Consider the following 13,926-nt stretch of genomic DNA (forward strand, 5'->3'; position numbering starts at 1 on the left):
CCTGTGCTAAAACAGTAATTTTATTAATAATGTTAATATTTTGTTATAAAATATTCTTTCGTTTGGGGTGAGAAAAATAACGTTTTTAACGTGGGAAAAATAGATAACAGATGCTACTTCCTTCTAGGAAAGTTAGAACATCCTCTGTTTTTCCCTTAATTTCCTTAAATTTGTAAGCTCTCTCTCTCTCGATCGTATATCGGTTAGATATATGTCCATATCTCGCACGCCTTATAGACTGTAATTAGTAGTAGTAGTCTCCTTATAATATATTTGTATTCCTTTATTTGTTTACGTTTAATTAAATTTACTCTTGTTTATTTTATAAAGTAATGTCTCTCAATTATTATCGGAATACGATTGCCACACGCGTGTTTATCCGCGTGTAAAACAACTGATAAACTGGTGTCTAGGAATTCTGACATAGATCTGGATTTCGCAGTCTAGATCGGTAACGCCTTTTTTACCGCCCTCCTATAAAAAGTTACGAGAGCCGATCTCACGATCGAGCGCACGTAAGTGGCATAACTTTGTTTACGTCCTGGCTGATCTCACATTTGTTATACATATGTATTATCTCAGATTTTATTAAACATTTTTTTTTTAAATTATTGTTTTCTTTACTTTCCGGCCCCAAATAAAAATTATTTGTATGTATTTACATGCGAAATTATACCCCGACTTACGCGAATTAGACTTACGCGGTTACCGCTCGGTCCCACCTATCGCGTAAGTTCGGGGTATTACTGTATTCAAATTTTCAAATTGAATATATACTTAATTTATACTAATGTTAATTTATATAAATGTTAGCAAGATATAAGCAATCTTATTTATATAATATAAAATTTATATTAGGGGAGATCGGGGCAAGATCGGCATGTTAAGCTTTACTTAAATTTTGTGTAATAAATACTGCTGTAAACTGAAAAAAAAGCTTTGCATATTGTCTATTGGAATGTTACCTTACTATAGAACTGGTTAAAATCAGTTTGGAAATAAAAATAATTAAAATAATTACAACTTTACAAGAAGAGAGAAATTGACGAAGTTGCCCCGGGTATAGGGGCAAGATCGGCAACTTCTCTCTTTTTGTAAAGTTGTAATTATTTTAATTATTTTTATTAAAGTTGCCCCTGGTATAGGGGCAACAGTAATGGGGCAAGATAGGCACGTATATAAAATTATGTTATTAACAATGTATAAGTTGGAATTCACTATTAAAACAAAGAAATACAAATCCAACACCCATTTAATATTATTACAACGAAATGCAAGTTCAAAGACATATATACATGAATAACAAATGCAAACATGTTTTCATTTATCATCTGTTTGATTTTTATCCTTTGCTTCTAATGTGGCTTTATGTTGCCGATCTTACCCCGCTAGTCATGATTTCGAAACATTAAGTACAACCCTGAGAACAGAATGCCAAGCCACGATCTGGCCACGTGAATAAGTTGAAGTTACATCCTTCTAACAGGAAAAGTAACTTTCGTTATCATGGAATTATAACAAAACCTGCCAATTCAATATAAATGGAAAAAAAATATTATATGGAATTGAACGAAAATGAAAATTTGCTGGATAATTCAACTACGCTTGTTGGAGAACAATAAAAACACTACACTTAACAAGCCACCAATAAAACTCAACTGCCTAACCTATAATCAAAGTTTTTTTTTAATTTGTTTTTTAAAAAAAGCGCTTGACAAACTTGCCCCGCATGCCGAAGTTGCCCCGATCTCCCCTATATAAATTCGTATATAAATTAGTATATTATAAATTACAAATATTAATGTTTTTGTCATTTAGTTAACATTTAGTGCTACTGGACACTTGCAGTTGGAAGCAAGTTTATCATCGATATAGCATGATGAATACAATTATACCAAAGTTGTATTCAATCACAGTATTGACTAGTGAAAGTGCTGCATTTAAAACAATTTATAAATGAAATAGAAGCAGCCTCGTAAAAATACTTATACAACAAAATGTGTTTAAACATTGATGATGTTGCCTCATTTTTTATCGAAGTACAGTACAGTACAATTTCTGTAATTTGACGTAGTTGAACCAGAAATTTGTCAGATTAGAGAGTTTTCCGGATGATAGGATTCCCGAGATAACACCCTAATTTGATATCGTAGAAATAAATGATTATGATGCAGCAAATACAAGTTCGTCTGCTCAAAACTACAGCGCATTTTTCTCGCTGCCGACCACTGCTACGTTGACCATGTATTCTGACTAAAGTCCGTTGAAAATTGAAGCCACAGTAAAAATTTAGGTAAAAATAGAGTAATTGTAATAGAAAATTTCCACTGAATCGACTTTTATATAGAAACAGTATCTTATTATAAGAGATTAAACCATTTTTGAGCAGCCTGAGATGACTAACCTAACAATTTTTCTGCTCATGTTTGAGCATTTAAGATCAACTGGATATCCAGTCATGTTTTGTGGAAAGGTGTTCAAATTTAATAGGAACTGCGGTTTGAACTAATGGGAAGCTTGTACGATTTGGCAGCATTACCTCAGAATAAACAAATGTGTACAGGTAAATGGTCGATTTACCGGGATTTTACTGTATGATATGTTACAGTGAATGACCGATATCTGGCGAATGTCAACATTCTCCGATAAATGTCAGCATTCTCCGATAAATGTCAGCATTCACACTGTCCTTTCGAGTATATACGAAATATTTGATAAATATTATTTCTCACTTACATCGGCAAATGTCGACATTCAGCATGCACTGATGATGAACATTGCATAAATATATTTTTATTACGTTAAGACAAAAATGCAACTTTTTAATATGTCAAAATAGAAGGAAGCTTAAGTAACAGGAATGTAAATAAACTGTTGAACCTAAAACGAACAGTACATTCTAAATCATTAAAGAATATAATACAATAATAAACTTACACATAAATTATGTGATTAACGTTATACAATCTTATTTATTGCAACAACTTAAGCTGTTATGGCACTTTAAATTGCACAAGCGTCCCCTGTTTTACAACTGCATTTATTCGTGGAACACTTCTTTTTGCAATGACAGCGTGCATAACCTTGCCCTCCACTTATCGAATTAGCTGCAGCTGCTTCTCTCAAAGATATTTCTTGAGAAGAAATCTCATCTATGGAAAATAACTTTTCTTTACAAATTACGAACTAATTACGGATATAAAGCTGCTTGAGGGTACCATTTTTGTTTGCTAATTTATAAATGTCGGAATCTTCTATTCCAACAACAACCGCCAACACATTTCGGACATCTGTACGGCTACGATCGACACAGGGACTTGTATTCGTACGGTATAACCAATTTGAGAAGAAGGAAACAACGAAGAATTTGGCGACATACGATAGCCTCTCTGTCGACATCGGCTTCTCGAGTGTCGTTTCGACCTCCACCAAAGCTTATCTGCAGTGTTGCCGCAATGAAATTTGAAAACGTACTGAAACGCCTTCAAAAATTGTACTATTTTTTTTTCAAAATATACTAGTTCTAAGAATACTTTGTTTACATGCCTACATATATATATAGGCACGTAATTTATATATATATATATATATATATATATAGTTTATTGTGAAATCATTGAATTTTAAATTTTATTTTTGGAATTTTTTGAAAGCTATTTAAAATTAAAAATATATCTACACATCTATTACTTATTATAAAATTAGCATTACATTGACAACATTTATTAATAATACTATTGAATTTCATCTTAATTTTATAACCAATCGTGCTTTTAAAAAATAATTATAAATTTGTTATATTATATTATTTTATTCTTTATTATACTTTAAATTTTTTTGATGTTATTGCATCACTTTACGAAGTGGTATATACGTAATTGCATCAGTTTTAGTACCTATTTAATTAATTTCAATCATGACAGCAAAAGATAAGGATGCTTGTTTCTTTTAAACTATTTGATGAAAACGTTACATAAAATTGGGGTTGCATAATCATCCGAAATTATTATTATATTTTTGACTGGAAATTACAGGATTTATGCAATTTTAGTTTAATTAATGTCATATAAAACTGACTGCTCGTACAAGTTTGCTTAAAACATGCAACTCAAAAAACCCCAAAATGGCAGCTCAAGAAGTAGATCACGCGTGTCCTGACCTTCTTATATAGACCTTGGAACAGTCGGAAGCGCGGCCATTTTGGAACCATACGTAACATTAACCCTTATTTCTTTTACTACGATTACTAAAATTGAAGTTCATAATTTAAGAATTAAATTATAGTGGTAGAAACTAATATAAAAGTATTTATATTATTTATACTCGTACAATTTCAAAACTATTTTCAATAATAATTTGATTCTGACTTAACGAATATTTTGATATTATTGACGACAAAAGTTTAAAATCATTGATTTCCTTACCTGTCCATTATTTTTGTTTGACGGAGTTGAATTGTTTGGACCACGTGGCATGAAAAATTTTGTCAAAGTCCTGATGAGAATGTGCAGACAACTGAACGTGTGAAAGAAAACCAGAGTCAAGACTGTTTACATGTGCAACTATCTATGTTGTGATTGGATAATTATAAATTAGCAAGCAGTGATACTAGTGAGACTTTATTAAACTCATTTTTTATAATTTTTTTCGTTAAAGCCGTAAAATATTATTTTGTACCGTAAATGGTACTTGAAATATTATAATGTACTGAAAATGTACTAAAAATCTAAATGTAATTTCAATTTACTGGAAAGGGCAAAATGTACCAGAAAAGTACAAATGTACTAGGAACGGCAAAACTGCTTATCTGTGCTTGTCGACATACACCGGCGATTGTTCGAATGTATAATATAACCAAATATTCGGTCTTTCACCGGCGTATTTTGTGTGTGTCGACATTCTCTAATTTCGGTTTTTCACAGTAGCATATATATTTGGAATTATCCAAAACCAAAGCTTATCAGGATTGTTGGTGTGTCTATTATATTTAGAATAAACTTTTTATTTTAACTAAAATGTTATTATAAAATTATAACTATTAAAGTGATATGTAAACGTGTTTTCACTACTGTTGGCTATTGTAGAGGAATAATAAAAATGTATTTCAGCACTGAGGCGTGAAAAGCCCATTGTCTCGTTTTTACTACTATTATTGTTTGTATGTCTCTGTCAACTATAGAAGCAGTGTTGCATGATGACAGTAGTGCATGGCCAAATCCAATCAATAACATGCACAATTAATAGCCGAAACATAAATGCTAGTAATCAAGACCAAATAAAGAATACAAATGCAAAAGTATATTCATAACACATGACAATTATTACTCACCTTTCTAAAAATAACAGTGCAAAATGCTACCTTTATTTTCATTCCAAGTATTTGTGAAGTAAATAGATTAGCATTATATGCACCCATATAAACCGCAGTTACAGCAAAAAATCCTAGAAAGGCTACATATATATAGTATTCATTCCATTCCAATCTGTTGTCAAAATAGTGTATTATTAATCCCAGTAAGTATGATTGGCCAGCAACTACAACGATGTCCTGCATAAATATACAAAATATTCATAAATATCAGTTATTTCGACTATTTTAATAGAGGAGAAGGTGGTATTATGGAACCCCAATTACATTTTAGTGAATTGTAAACATGGTATCATAACTACACCCCACATTTTTTGTGCGAAAAGTACTGGTAACTAGTAAACTAAATGTTCCTAATTGGATTTTTCGCTAGTGTAATTATAAGTATGGTTTTTGAATGCTTTTGTACAAAAAGTCCAAAAGTAGGCTTAGAGAAAATCGGGTGGTAATACGGAACCATACCGTATATTTTCAAAAAAATGCTTTAATGTAGCCAAAAACAAATAGGAAAGGACAAAAAATGTTAAATAATTACAAAATTATTTACTCCAATGTATTTTATCGCAAAAATGCTTTTATAATAGAAAAATATGACCTCCATCAACAATATATATTCCAGCTGCTGTTTTTAGAAATTTTCAGACTTTCTACCTAGTGTCTTTTTCCCAAATTGCTCCGGACGAATGTCTAATTGCAAAGAGAGAGTTCGGAGGAGTTGAGTTCCATATTACTGTAAAAGCACCAAAGGGGTCCGTATTTCACGCATCGCCATCTCGTATTAACTTATGTCTGTCGAGACCAAAATTTAAAAAACGTGAACATCACACAGATTAATATGTACCCCTAAGTCTCTGGAATGGAATACATGCACCAATGAACCTACAACTACGCAATTTATATTTTAAAAATAATTAAATTCACTTAGCATTCAAAACTTGTGAATTTTGAAAAAAAACAAATTTGCTGATTAAATACGGACAACTGTTTAACTGAAATAAAACGGATTTTCCCCTTGCTATGGATGTCTGCCTAGTTCAGTTCAGCTATATTCCGCTACAGTTCGCCTTTATTATCAGTTCGAAATGAGGTGGTTCCATAATACCCGCAGTGTTCCATAATACCACCTTCTCCTCTACATGCTTAACATAGGGTATTTAAAAACATTTTTGTTTGTAAGCACGATATAGTGCAGTTATACGAACACTAGCTATTATTTCATTAGTTTATTTGTTCTTCATAGTTGATACGCGTTTTTACACGTTACCTGTACTCATGAATACCCTCTTTGTAGGTCCTTTGTATACAGGAATACAGGTCCTTTGTAGGTCCTTTGTATACATTGAATATTGACCTGTACCCATGAATACCCCCATTTTAAGATGCTATGTTAACGCATCTGTAAAAACATCAATTAAAATTTTCTCAGAAAGGCAAACAACAGAAGAGAAATTAAATTCGGCTAAAGTAAAATACGGAAGAGAAGGTATGTTTGTAAATTATGTGTATTATTTAAACGGTTTGAAGTTAGGTAGTAATTACGTACAAAATTAGATGACTGAAGAAGGGCGTAGTAATGCCTAAAACGTGTAAAAACTTGTATCAGCTAAGAAGAAGAAATAAACGGATGAAAGAATATCTACTGTTTGTCCAACTGCACTATATTGTGGTTACAAACAAAAACGTAGAACAACACGGTTTCAAATTAGTAGAAAATATTTAAAATCAGTTGTCATATTACCTGAGTAAATACATATAAAATTATAATTGAAAATTTCCATCCAAGAAATCGTAATACAGCTTTCAGTATATTTGAATTTTTCTTCTGTAATTCTTTGTTCCACTCTCTGAAAATAAATTGCCGTAAAAGTTCACAAATAAAAACACCATTTCAATAACTATTTTTCAATTTTTGTAGATATATAAATTGCATTCAGTTCTTTTAATACTATCGATTTATTTTAGGAAAACCGCCAACGCCAATAATGACGAAACCGCATATTTTATTAAGGAGAAGATATTAACTTATAGGTGTACTTCAAAAGTAGACCTTCAATCGTTAAAGAATGTTTCGAAATTCCTGGAATTTATGGCAGTGTTCCAAAAATTAGCTTTGTATATTTCGAGTTGGTCTAATGATTCAGGTTGGTCTGGTTCCTACTTGGATATATTAGACTTGTTTCATTGAACACAAGTGTACTCAGCAAATAAATAAAAACAAATCCAATAACCAACACCTTAATAGTTGCTGAGGGAGTTTATTAAAAACGAACGTTTTCGATGTATTCAATAGATCATCATCAGGTTAGATCATTCAAAAATGGAATACACCATAAAATGGAACATCACGTTCAAAATTCAAAAACCGATAACATATCAACTAAAAATAATAAAAATTATATTTACTCTGATCCTTACCTCAGGGTAAGGATCAGAGAACATAAGTATTTTGATATAAAAGAATCTAACACAACTATATTGGCCCAGATGGCTCTTGCCCAAGGATCTATGGTTGGCTGGAAGAAAGCGGAAGTCGTCAGATAAGTACACTCTCCAACTTTAGCGAAAACTGCCGAAAAAATGAAAATATACAGGAGCAAACTTGGTGACAGATGCATTAATGCCAGAGATGCTGAGGGTCTTCCTTTTGCTTGGAAGTTTGCAATTAAAAAACTTATAAGTAGCTCGTGAACCGAAATACGATCCTTAATCGCTTTAAAGGAAATTTAGCAACTTCTATTTGGTTAAGATTCATTGTATTAATGTTTAGCTATAGTAGCATGTTATTTATTTTTACATTTTATGTATCATGTATAATTTTATTCTTTTTAGTTGATATGAATGGTTTTGAATTTTGAACGTGATGTTCCATTTTACGTTGCATTTCATTTTTTAATGTTCTAACCTGATGATGATCTATTGAGTAGATTGAAAACGTTCGTTTTTAATAAACTCCATCAGCAACTAATAAGGTGTTGGTTACCTGATTTGTTTAGCCTTGTTTCATTGAAAAGTAGCATTACTGTATATCTTTTCTGATGCAGATGTCGCTATCGTTGTGTTCCAAAGGCCCTTTTGGATGAATGAAAACTCTTTTGACTCACTTTACCAACATCAACGATAGAGAAATCGAACTAAACTACATCCCAGGCATAAAATAAAAACATGGGTATCCTTCATGCCTCATCCAAAATCTCATCGTTAAATATTATTCTGAATACAAAGTCCAAGGCCAGGAACACACATGCGTAAAATTGCGTGACAGAAAACTGAATTCGAAATAAGCTTTAAGTTCAGTTTCTGTTTATGCGAGAACACACATACGTAAAAATTCTGGGCGAATAGGAAATGCCACTGCCGCTAACAGTGATACATTTTATTAATTTTTTCTCCCATATATCTATCCCTTTGTACCTTCCATTTTTCTCCACTTTCTCTGCTATAATACAGAAAATTTAAATTGATAGACATGTATTCCGAATTCCAATAGAGAACGTGTGATCTAAATACTAGGCCTATATATCGATTCTACTAGACCTACCTGGTATTTGAAATTTAGCACCTATAGCCATTCATAAACGTTGTTTAAATACGGTGTCTTTATACGTGACACTGATGTGGTCGAACAAATTCAATAAACTCCTCTACTATTTTCGTTTTTTCGAGATCGACACAACTGTAGGGTTAAAAATATATCTGGTTTTGTCATTATTGACGTCGACGTTTTTCCTCCAATGAAATAATTGTTTCATATGTTTTCAAATTTTCATGTAGATGTTTGACTGTGTTTAACCTAAAGATGACGATTTCAAAATCATATTAAATGTTTGTTTTTATTATTTAGTAAGTACTGTATATTTATTTTTCGTGATATTACTGTTATAGTTACGTGCTTTGAACTGTCTTTAATATGATACGAAACCTGTTTTCTATAGAATTAAGACCAGGAGAATATGGGAGTCAGTCCATAACATGCATAGCATTTGCCGTAAAGTACTCTAAAGTTATTTTTCATTATGAGTGGATGCATTATCTTGCTAAAATTAGTAAAACGTCTTTCCAATCCTTTTTCACAGATGATATTAGGTGTGCACACGTTTAACTTGCAGATAACGCACAGCATTAATACAATTAGGGTTTAAAGCAGAATATGTGATAGCACTCCACCGAAATGCACATCACAGCATAATACACCCATCATCTTACTGTCGTCTTCAGTGAATTAATTCATTTTTAGGAGTTGAAAGTTGAAATTTGGTACAGAGTTAGGGTACGTCACGAGAATGTACACTAAGAAGGGATTTTTCGGAGTTCCCCCCGCGGGTGGAGAGGTTGTTAACACTTCTCAGCGGGGAGTGTTAACAATGAAAGTGTTAAGAATGGAAGTGTTAAGTAACAATGAAAGTTTTAAGAGAAAGCGACATGCAAGTTTTACAGGCGCAGATGCGTTTTTTTGCGTTTTTTCGGGAAATCGAATGTATTTTTAGACCCATCTAAGAATTTTGTAATTAGTCTGAAAAGAGGAGAACTTAATTCTTTCATTCTGTGAAAACGGGTAAGATTGGCTATAATGTAATAATCTTAATCTTCTCTATCGTTACTTTTTGTCCGAGCAACGCCAAGCTTATCTGCTAGTACACGTAATATTTGATGATATTTTAGATTTAAATGAAAAATAAAAATATATATAAAGTGACAGAACTGAAAGTCACAACTTGAATATTTATAACAGATTGACTTATTATTGCAGGAATGAACTTGTTATAATAACACTAGTAGCCTGGGACGCCCCCTAGTGGGCGTTCTTTACAAATTCCCATGATGCAAGTTTGATCCACTTAATACAGTAGAGCGTCGATTAACCGAAAGTCAATCATCCTAAACGTCAATCACCCGAAAGAATTCCAGTCGGCAAATTTAAATTTTCGCCAGTGCTGTGGCACTGCAATCTTTGGCTATGTCTTAGGCTACTCAAATATTTTACGTTTTTGATACTAAATTAACTTCTGAAGTATAATTTTTTATTGTTTTTATATTTTTCAATAAATTTATTTTGTTCGTACAAAATAACAAAATAATTTTTAACGATACAATAGTCTTCGTTAGGCTAAGACTCCACTACCGTAAAAACGGCGTAAAAACCCCTCGCCGTAAAAGCTTTTAATCACGTGACCCCGATATCTTACGCTCGAGCAGGCCGTAAAACCAGCGTAAAAGCGAGTTGAGCTATGTTTAACTTTCGACGCGAATACGCCGTAAAGAGGTACCTTCCACCAATCAGAAGTCAGTGAAATCTACGTCATCACGACATGGAGTTAAAATGGCGGAAAACGAGCTTTTGTGTACGTTCCCTCGTGGCTACTCTAGAATAGATCCGGAAAGATTTATCGAAAACATCCGAAAGTATTCGTGTATCTACGACAAGAGGTAACCTGATTATAATAATGGATACCAAAGGAAATCCTTCAATTTAGAGGAGTATATAATAAAAAAGCTAAGCTTATAAGTGCTGTATATTATCTTAATAATACGATAATAAAAGTTAGTATATGAAAGTAAAGATATTATTTTTACTATATTTGTAATTATAGTAGGCCTACAGAAAAAACTCGTAGAATATAATCATTGTATTTATATCGATATATCACGTATACAACCGTCTTTCGTTTCTACCAATTCACGTGCGAAGAAGTATTTACTTTCGACACTTGGGGCAGCACCGTTGCCGTAAAAACCGCGCTAGCTGGACATCCACCGTAATCCGAGCGCAAACGCAAATAGGTCACGTGATTAAATGCTTTTACGGCGAGGGGTTTTTACGCCGTTTTTTCGGTAGTGGAGTCTTAGCCTTAGGCTTAACATCGACGAAAATTCAACGCGAAGCAACACGCAACGAAAAATGTCAAGATGGGATAAATTAATATATTTTTTCGTACATAATCGGTTATCCGAAACATCGATCTTCCAAATAACCCCAGTCCCCAATTAATTCGGATAATCGACGCTCAACTGCATATAAATTGTTATTTGTTCGTTACTTGTTTTTTCGTTATTCTCTGTGGTATCAATAATAAACTCGTATTACAAATAAAAATAATTTATTGTTCATTAAAAGTATGAGGTAGTCCTATCGTACGGTAGGAGACAATATGCTAATTAAAAATAATTATTCAGTGTTATTAAACATTCTATAAATACTCTAAAATAGTTTAATTTGTTTATTTACTTTCGCTGGTAAACCTCGATGTTAAATGTATCGGCAATTTTTTCAACAAATTTTTTCAACAAATTTGAGTCAATGCGTGACGTTCACCGAGTTACGGCATGTTGTAAACGTGCGGCGCAAGGTTAATCAAGGCATATAATAAGAAAAGGCAATGCATATAAGAATTATTTACACCATTCCGTGGTACAAGTAATAAATTCTTGTCAACAATAAATTCCTATTACAAATAAAAATTATTTATTGTTAATTTAAAATCCTTGCTAGGGCGCCCCTAGTGGGCGTTTTAGGCAATGGATACCGTTACAGACGCAACAATGGCTTATATATATAGAGGATTATTGCATCAATATGCTAAAAATGTAATTAAAAATTATCATGTAAAATTACTGTATGAAGAAAACCACCAACTAACATTTTTTAAGTCATAACTATCTGGACATAAATATGTGAAACAGACAATAGACAAGAGGTAGTCATGAAGTGCTGACATCTGTTGTCGATAAATTTTATAAAAATCGATTTTTAAGAGAGTGTTTACGAATCGGTACCCATAATTATTAACAATGGATGGTACATACACAACAGTACCCCTGTCAACAAAGGTATCGTGCCAATATTTAACCAGTTATCTTGCTCATCTATGTTAAATTTCTTCTCCTCACTTCATATAACTTGTTGCCATTTATCTTCATCACCATCAAATAATCTTTATTACTTAGCCTGATACCGCTCGGCATAATCAGGCAAGAAATTACAGAAATGATTACATTGATGTTACATGCAAATGACAATTGCAAAATAATCCAAACACAAATGTTGGGAAAGAAGTAAACAAAAGAGAAAACAATAAATAAATAGATAAATAGATAAACAAAAATAAATAAATAAATAAATAAAATGAAAATAATAAAGTAAGTAAATGCCGTTAACAGTAAATGAGCTAAAGTAAATAAATGCGCGTATATACATTGACACAGCTGCATTACCATACACATTTAAGTGTTTCCACAGTTCATTCTAGGGTAAAAACGAAAATGTACATAGTAGTAAACATGCCGCATAATAGATGGTAAAACACCACAGGTTAACATATACCATTACAGGTGAAGGAACACATAATAACTTCATTGAATACGTTGGATAGTCTTTAGCCTTCGCAGAATGTCTTGAGCCACAGATAAACAATGATGCATATCAAGATGCCACTTGTAGTTTAACGAATATCACTTCTAATCAGATAAAGTTAAAGTCAAGATCATCTGCTGTTTAGCCCAAGCCAAATGATTCGCTCCGTGAGTCTTATTAATTACGAAGATCTATATTCATCTAGTAGTGATATTAAAACTCGTAGTGTCTGCACGGAAATTTCGGCCACAATGTGATTATTTTTATTTTTAATGTCATTATCTCACAGTGGTTTTGAGATTTCAGAAAACACACTGTATTTGCAAAAACTAATGTTTAGTGTTCCTGCATATGCTTTAAACTTACAACCGCAATCGGCCCATAGATTTACATGGCAAATTATGACTGTGGAATATATAGAATTTCAAAATTCTGGTTTAGTCACGATATGTGCCTTGTAGAGTTGTACATATTTGTATAATAACATGTTTAATTGTTGTGCAGTTGATTGAAACTTCAAACACACAAAACATTTTCTTAGTTATGAAGAGCGCTCTATTATATTTAAAATTTTAATCATAGTAATACTATTTACACTGTTTATTACACTATTAACGATATCAAAGATTAAGATTATTACATTATAGCCAATCTTACTGTCACCTTTCGGGTCGGCACCTCTTTGGTACCCTGTCAGGATTGACACCACCGTGTTTCTCGAAACACGGAAACCGAGACAGCGATTACGTCACGCCGTCGAGCGAGCGGTCCCGTACGTGGTCAGACGGATTCGTAATGTCGATTCGAGAGACAACATTGGAAGTGACTCAGATACACTTAACAATTAACAAGGGTTTATTTAAAAATCTATTGGATAAAGGGTTGTCGCGGAGAGAGAGAGTTCACATACGATGCGCGGGGTGATAAATACCTGGAGTTTGGTTGATTCTTGAATATACTTAATCCAAAGTTCTAGCGACGACGTTCGTTCAAGTTTCTTTGGCACTTAATAAATCCTGTTGCAAATAATCCAAATAGGAGGCACAAAAAACACAAAAGTCCGGTTGCTATCTGACGACTTCTATCCAGAGGAACGGCGGCGACTGACTCTTTTCGGCCGTCTCTGATGATATTCACGAGCGATTTCGGCCGTGCAGAGGTTAATAGTTCACGAGAAAGCGTCATGTTGCTTTCGAGAAAATGTAACGGG

At 32.8% G+C, this 13,926-nt stretch overlaps 1 protein-coding gene across 1 annotated transcript in view; it reads right to left on the bottom strand.

The window, feature by feature from the left end:
• The window catches only part of LOC111624278 (multidrug resistance-associated protein 4-like), a 33,941-nt gene that overhangs the window by 13,500 nt on the left and 6,515 nt on the right, over positions 1-13,926 (bottom strand). The window contains exons 2-3 of the mRNA XM_023367090.1: positions 7,107-7,212; positions 5,330-5,548 (exon numbers count right to left, since the gene is read on the bottom strand). Of these exons, the coding sequence (XP_023222858.1) occupies positions 5,330-5,548; positions 7,107-7,212 (325 nt within the window). The remainder of the gene's footprint in view (positions 1-5,329; positions 5,549-7,106; positions 7,213-13,926) is intronic.

The sequence above is a fragment of the Centruroides sculpturatus genome, unplaced genomic scaffold (assembly GCF_000671375.1).
Source record: "Centruroides sculpturatus isolate CEXI.00-Female unplaced genomic scaffold, Cexi_2.0 scaffold242, whole genome shotgun sequence".
In the NCBI taxonomy this organism is placed as follows: Eukaryota; Metazoa; Arthropoda; class Arachnida; order Scorpiones; family Buthidae; genus Centruroides; species Centruroides sculpturatus.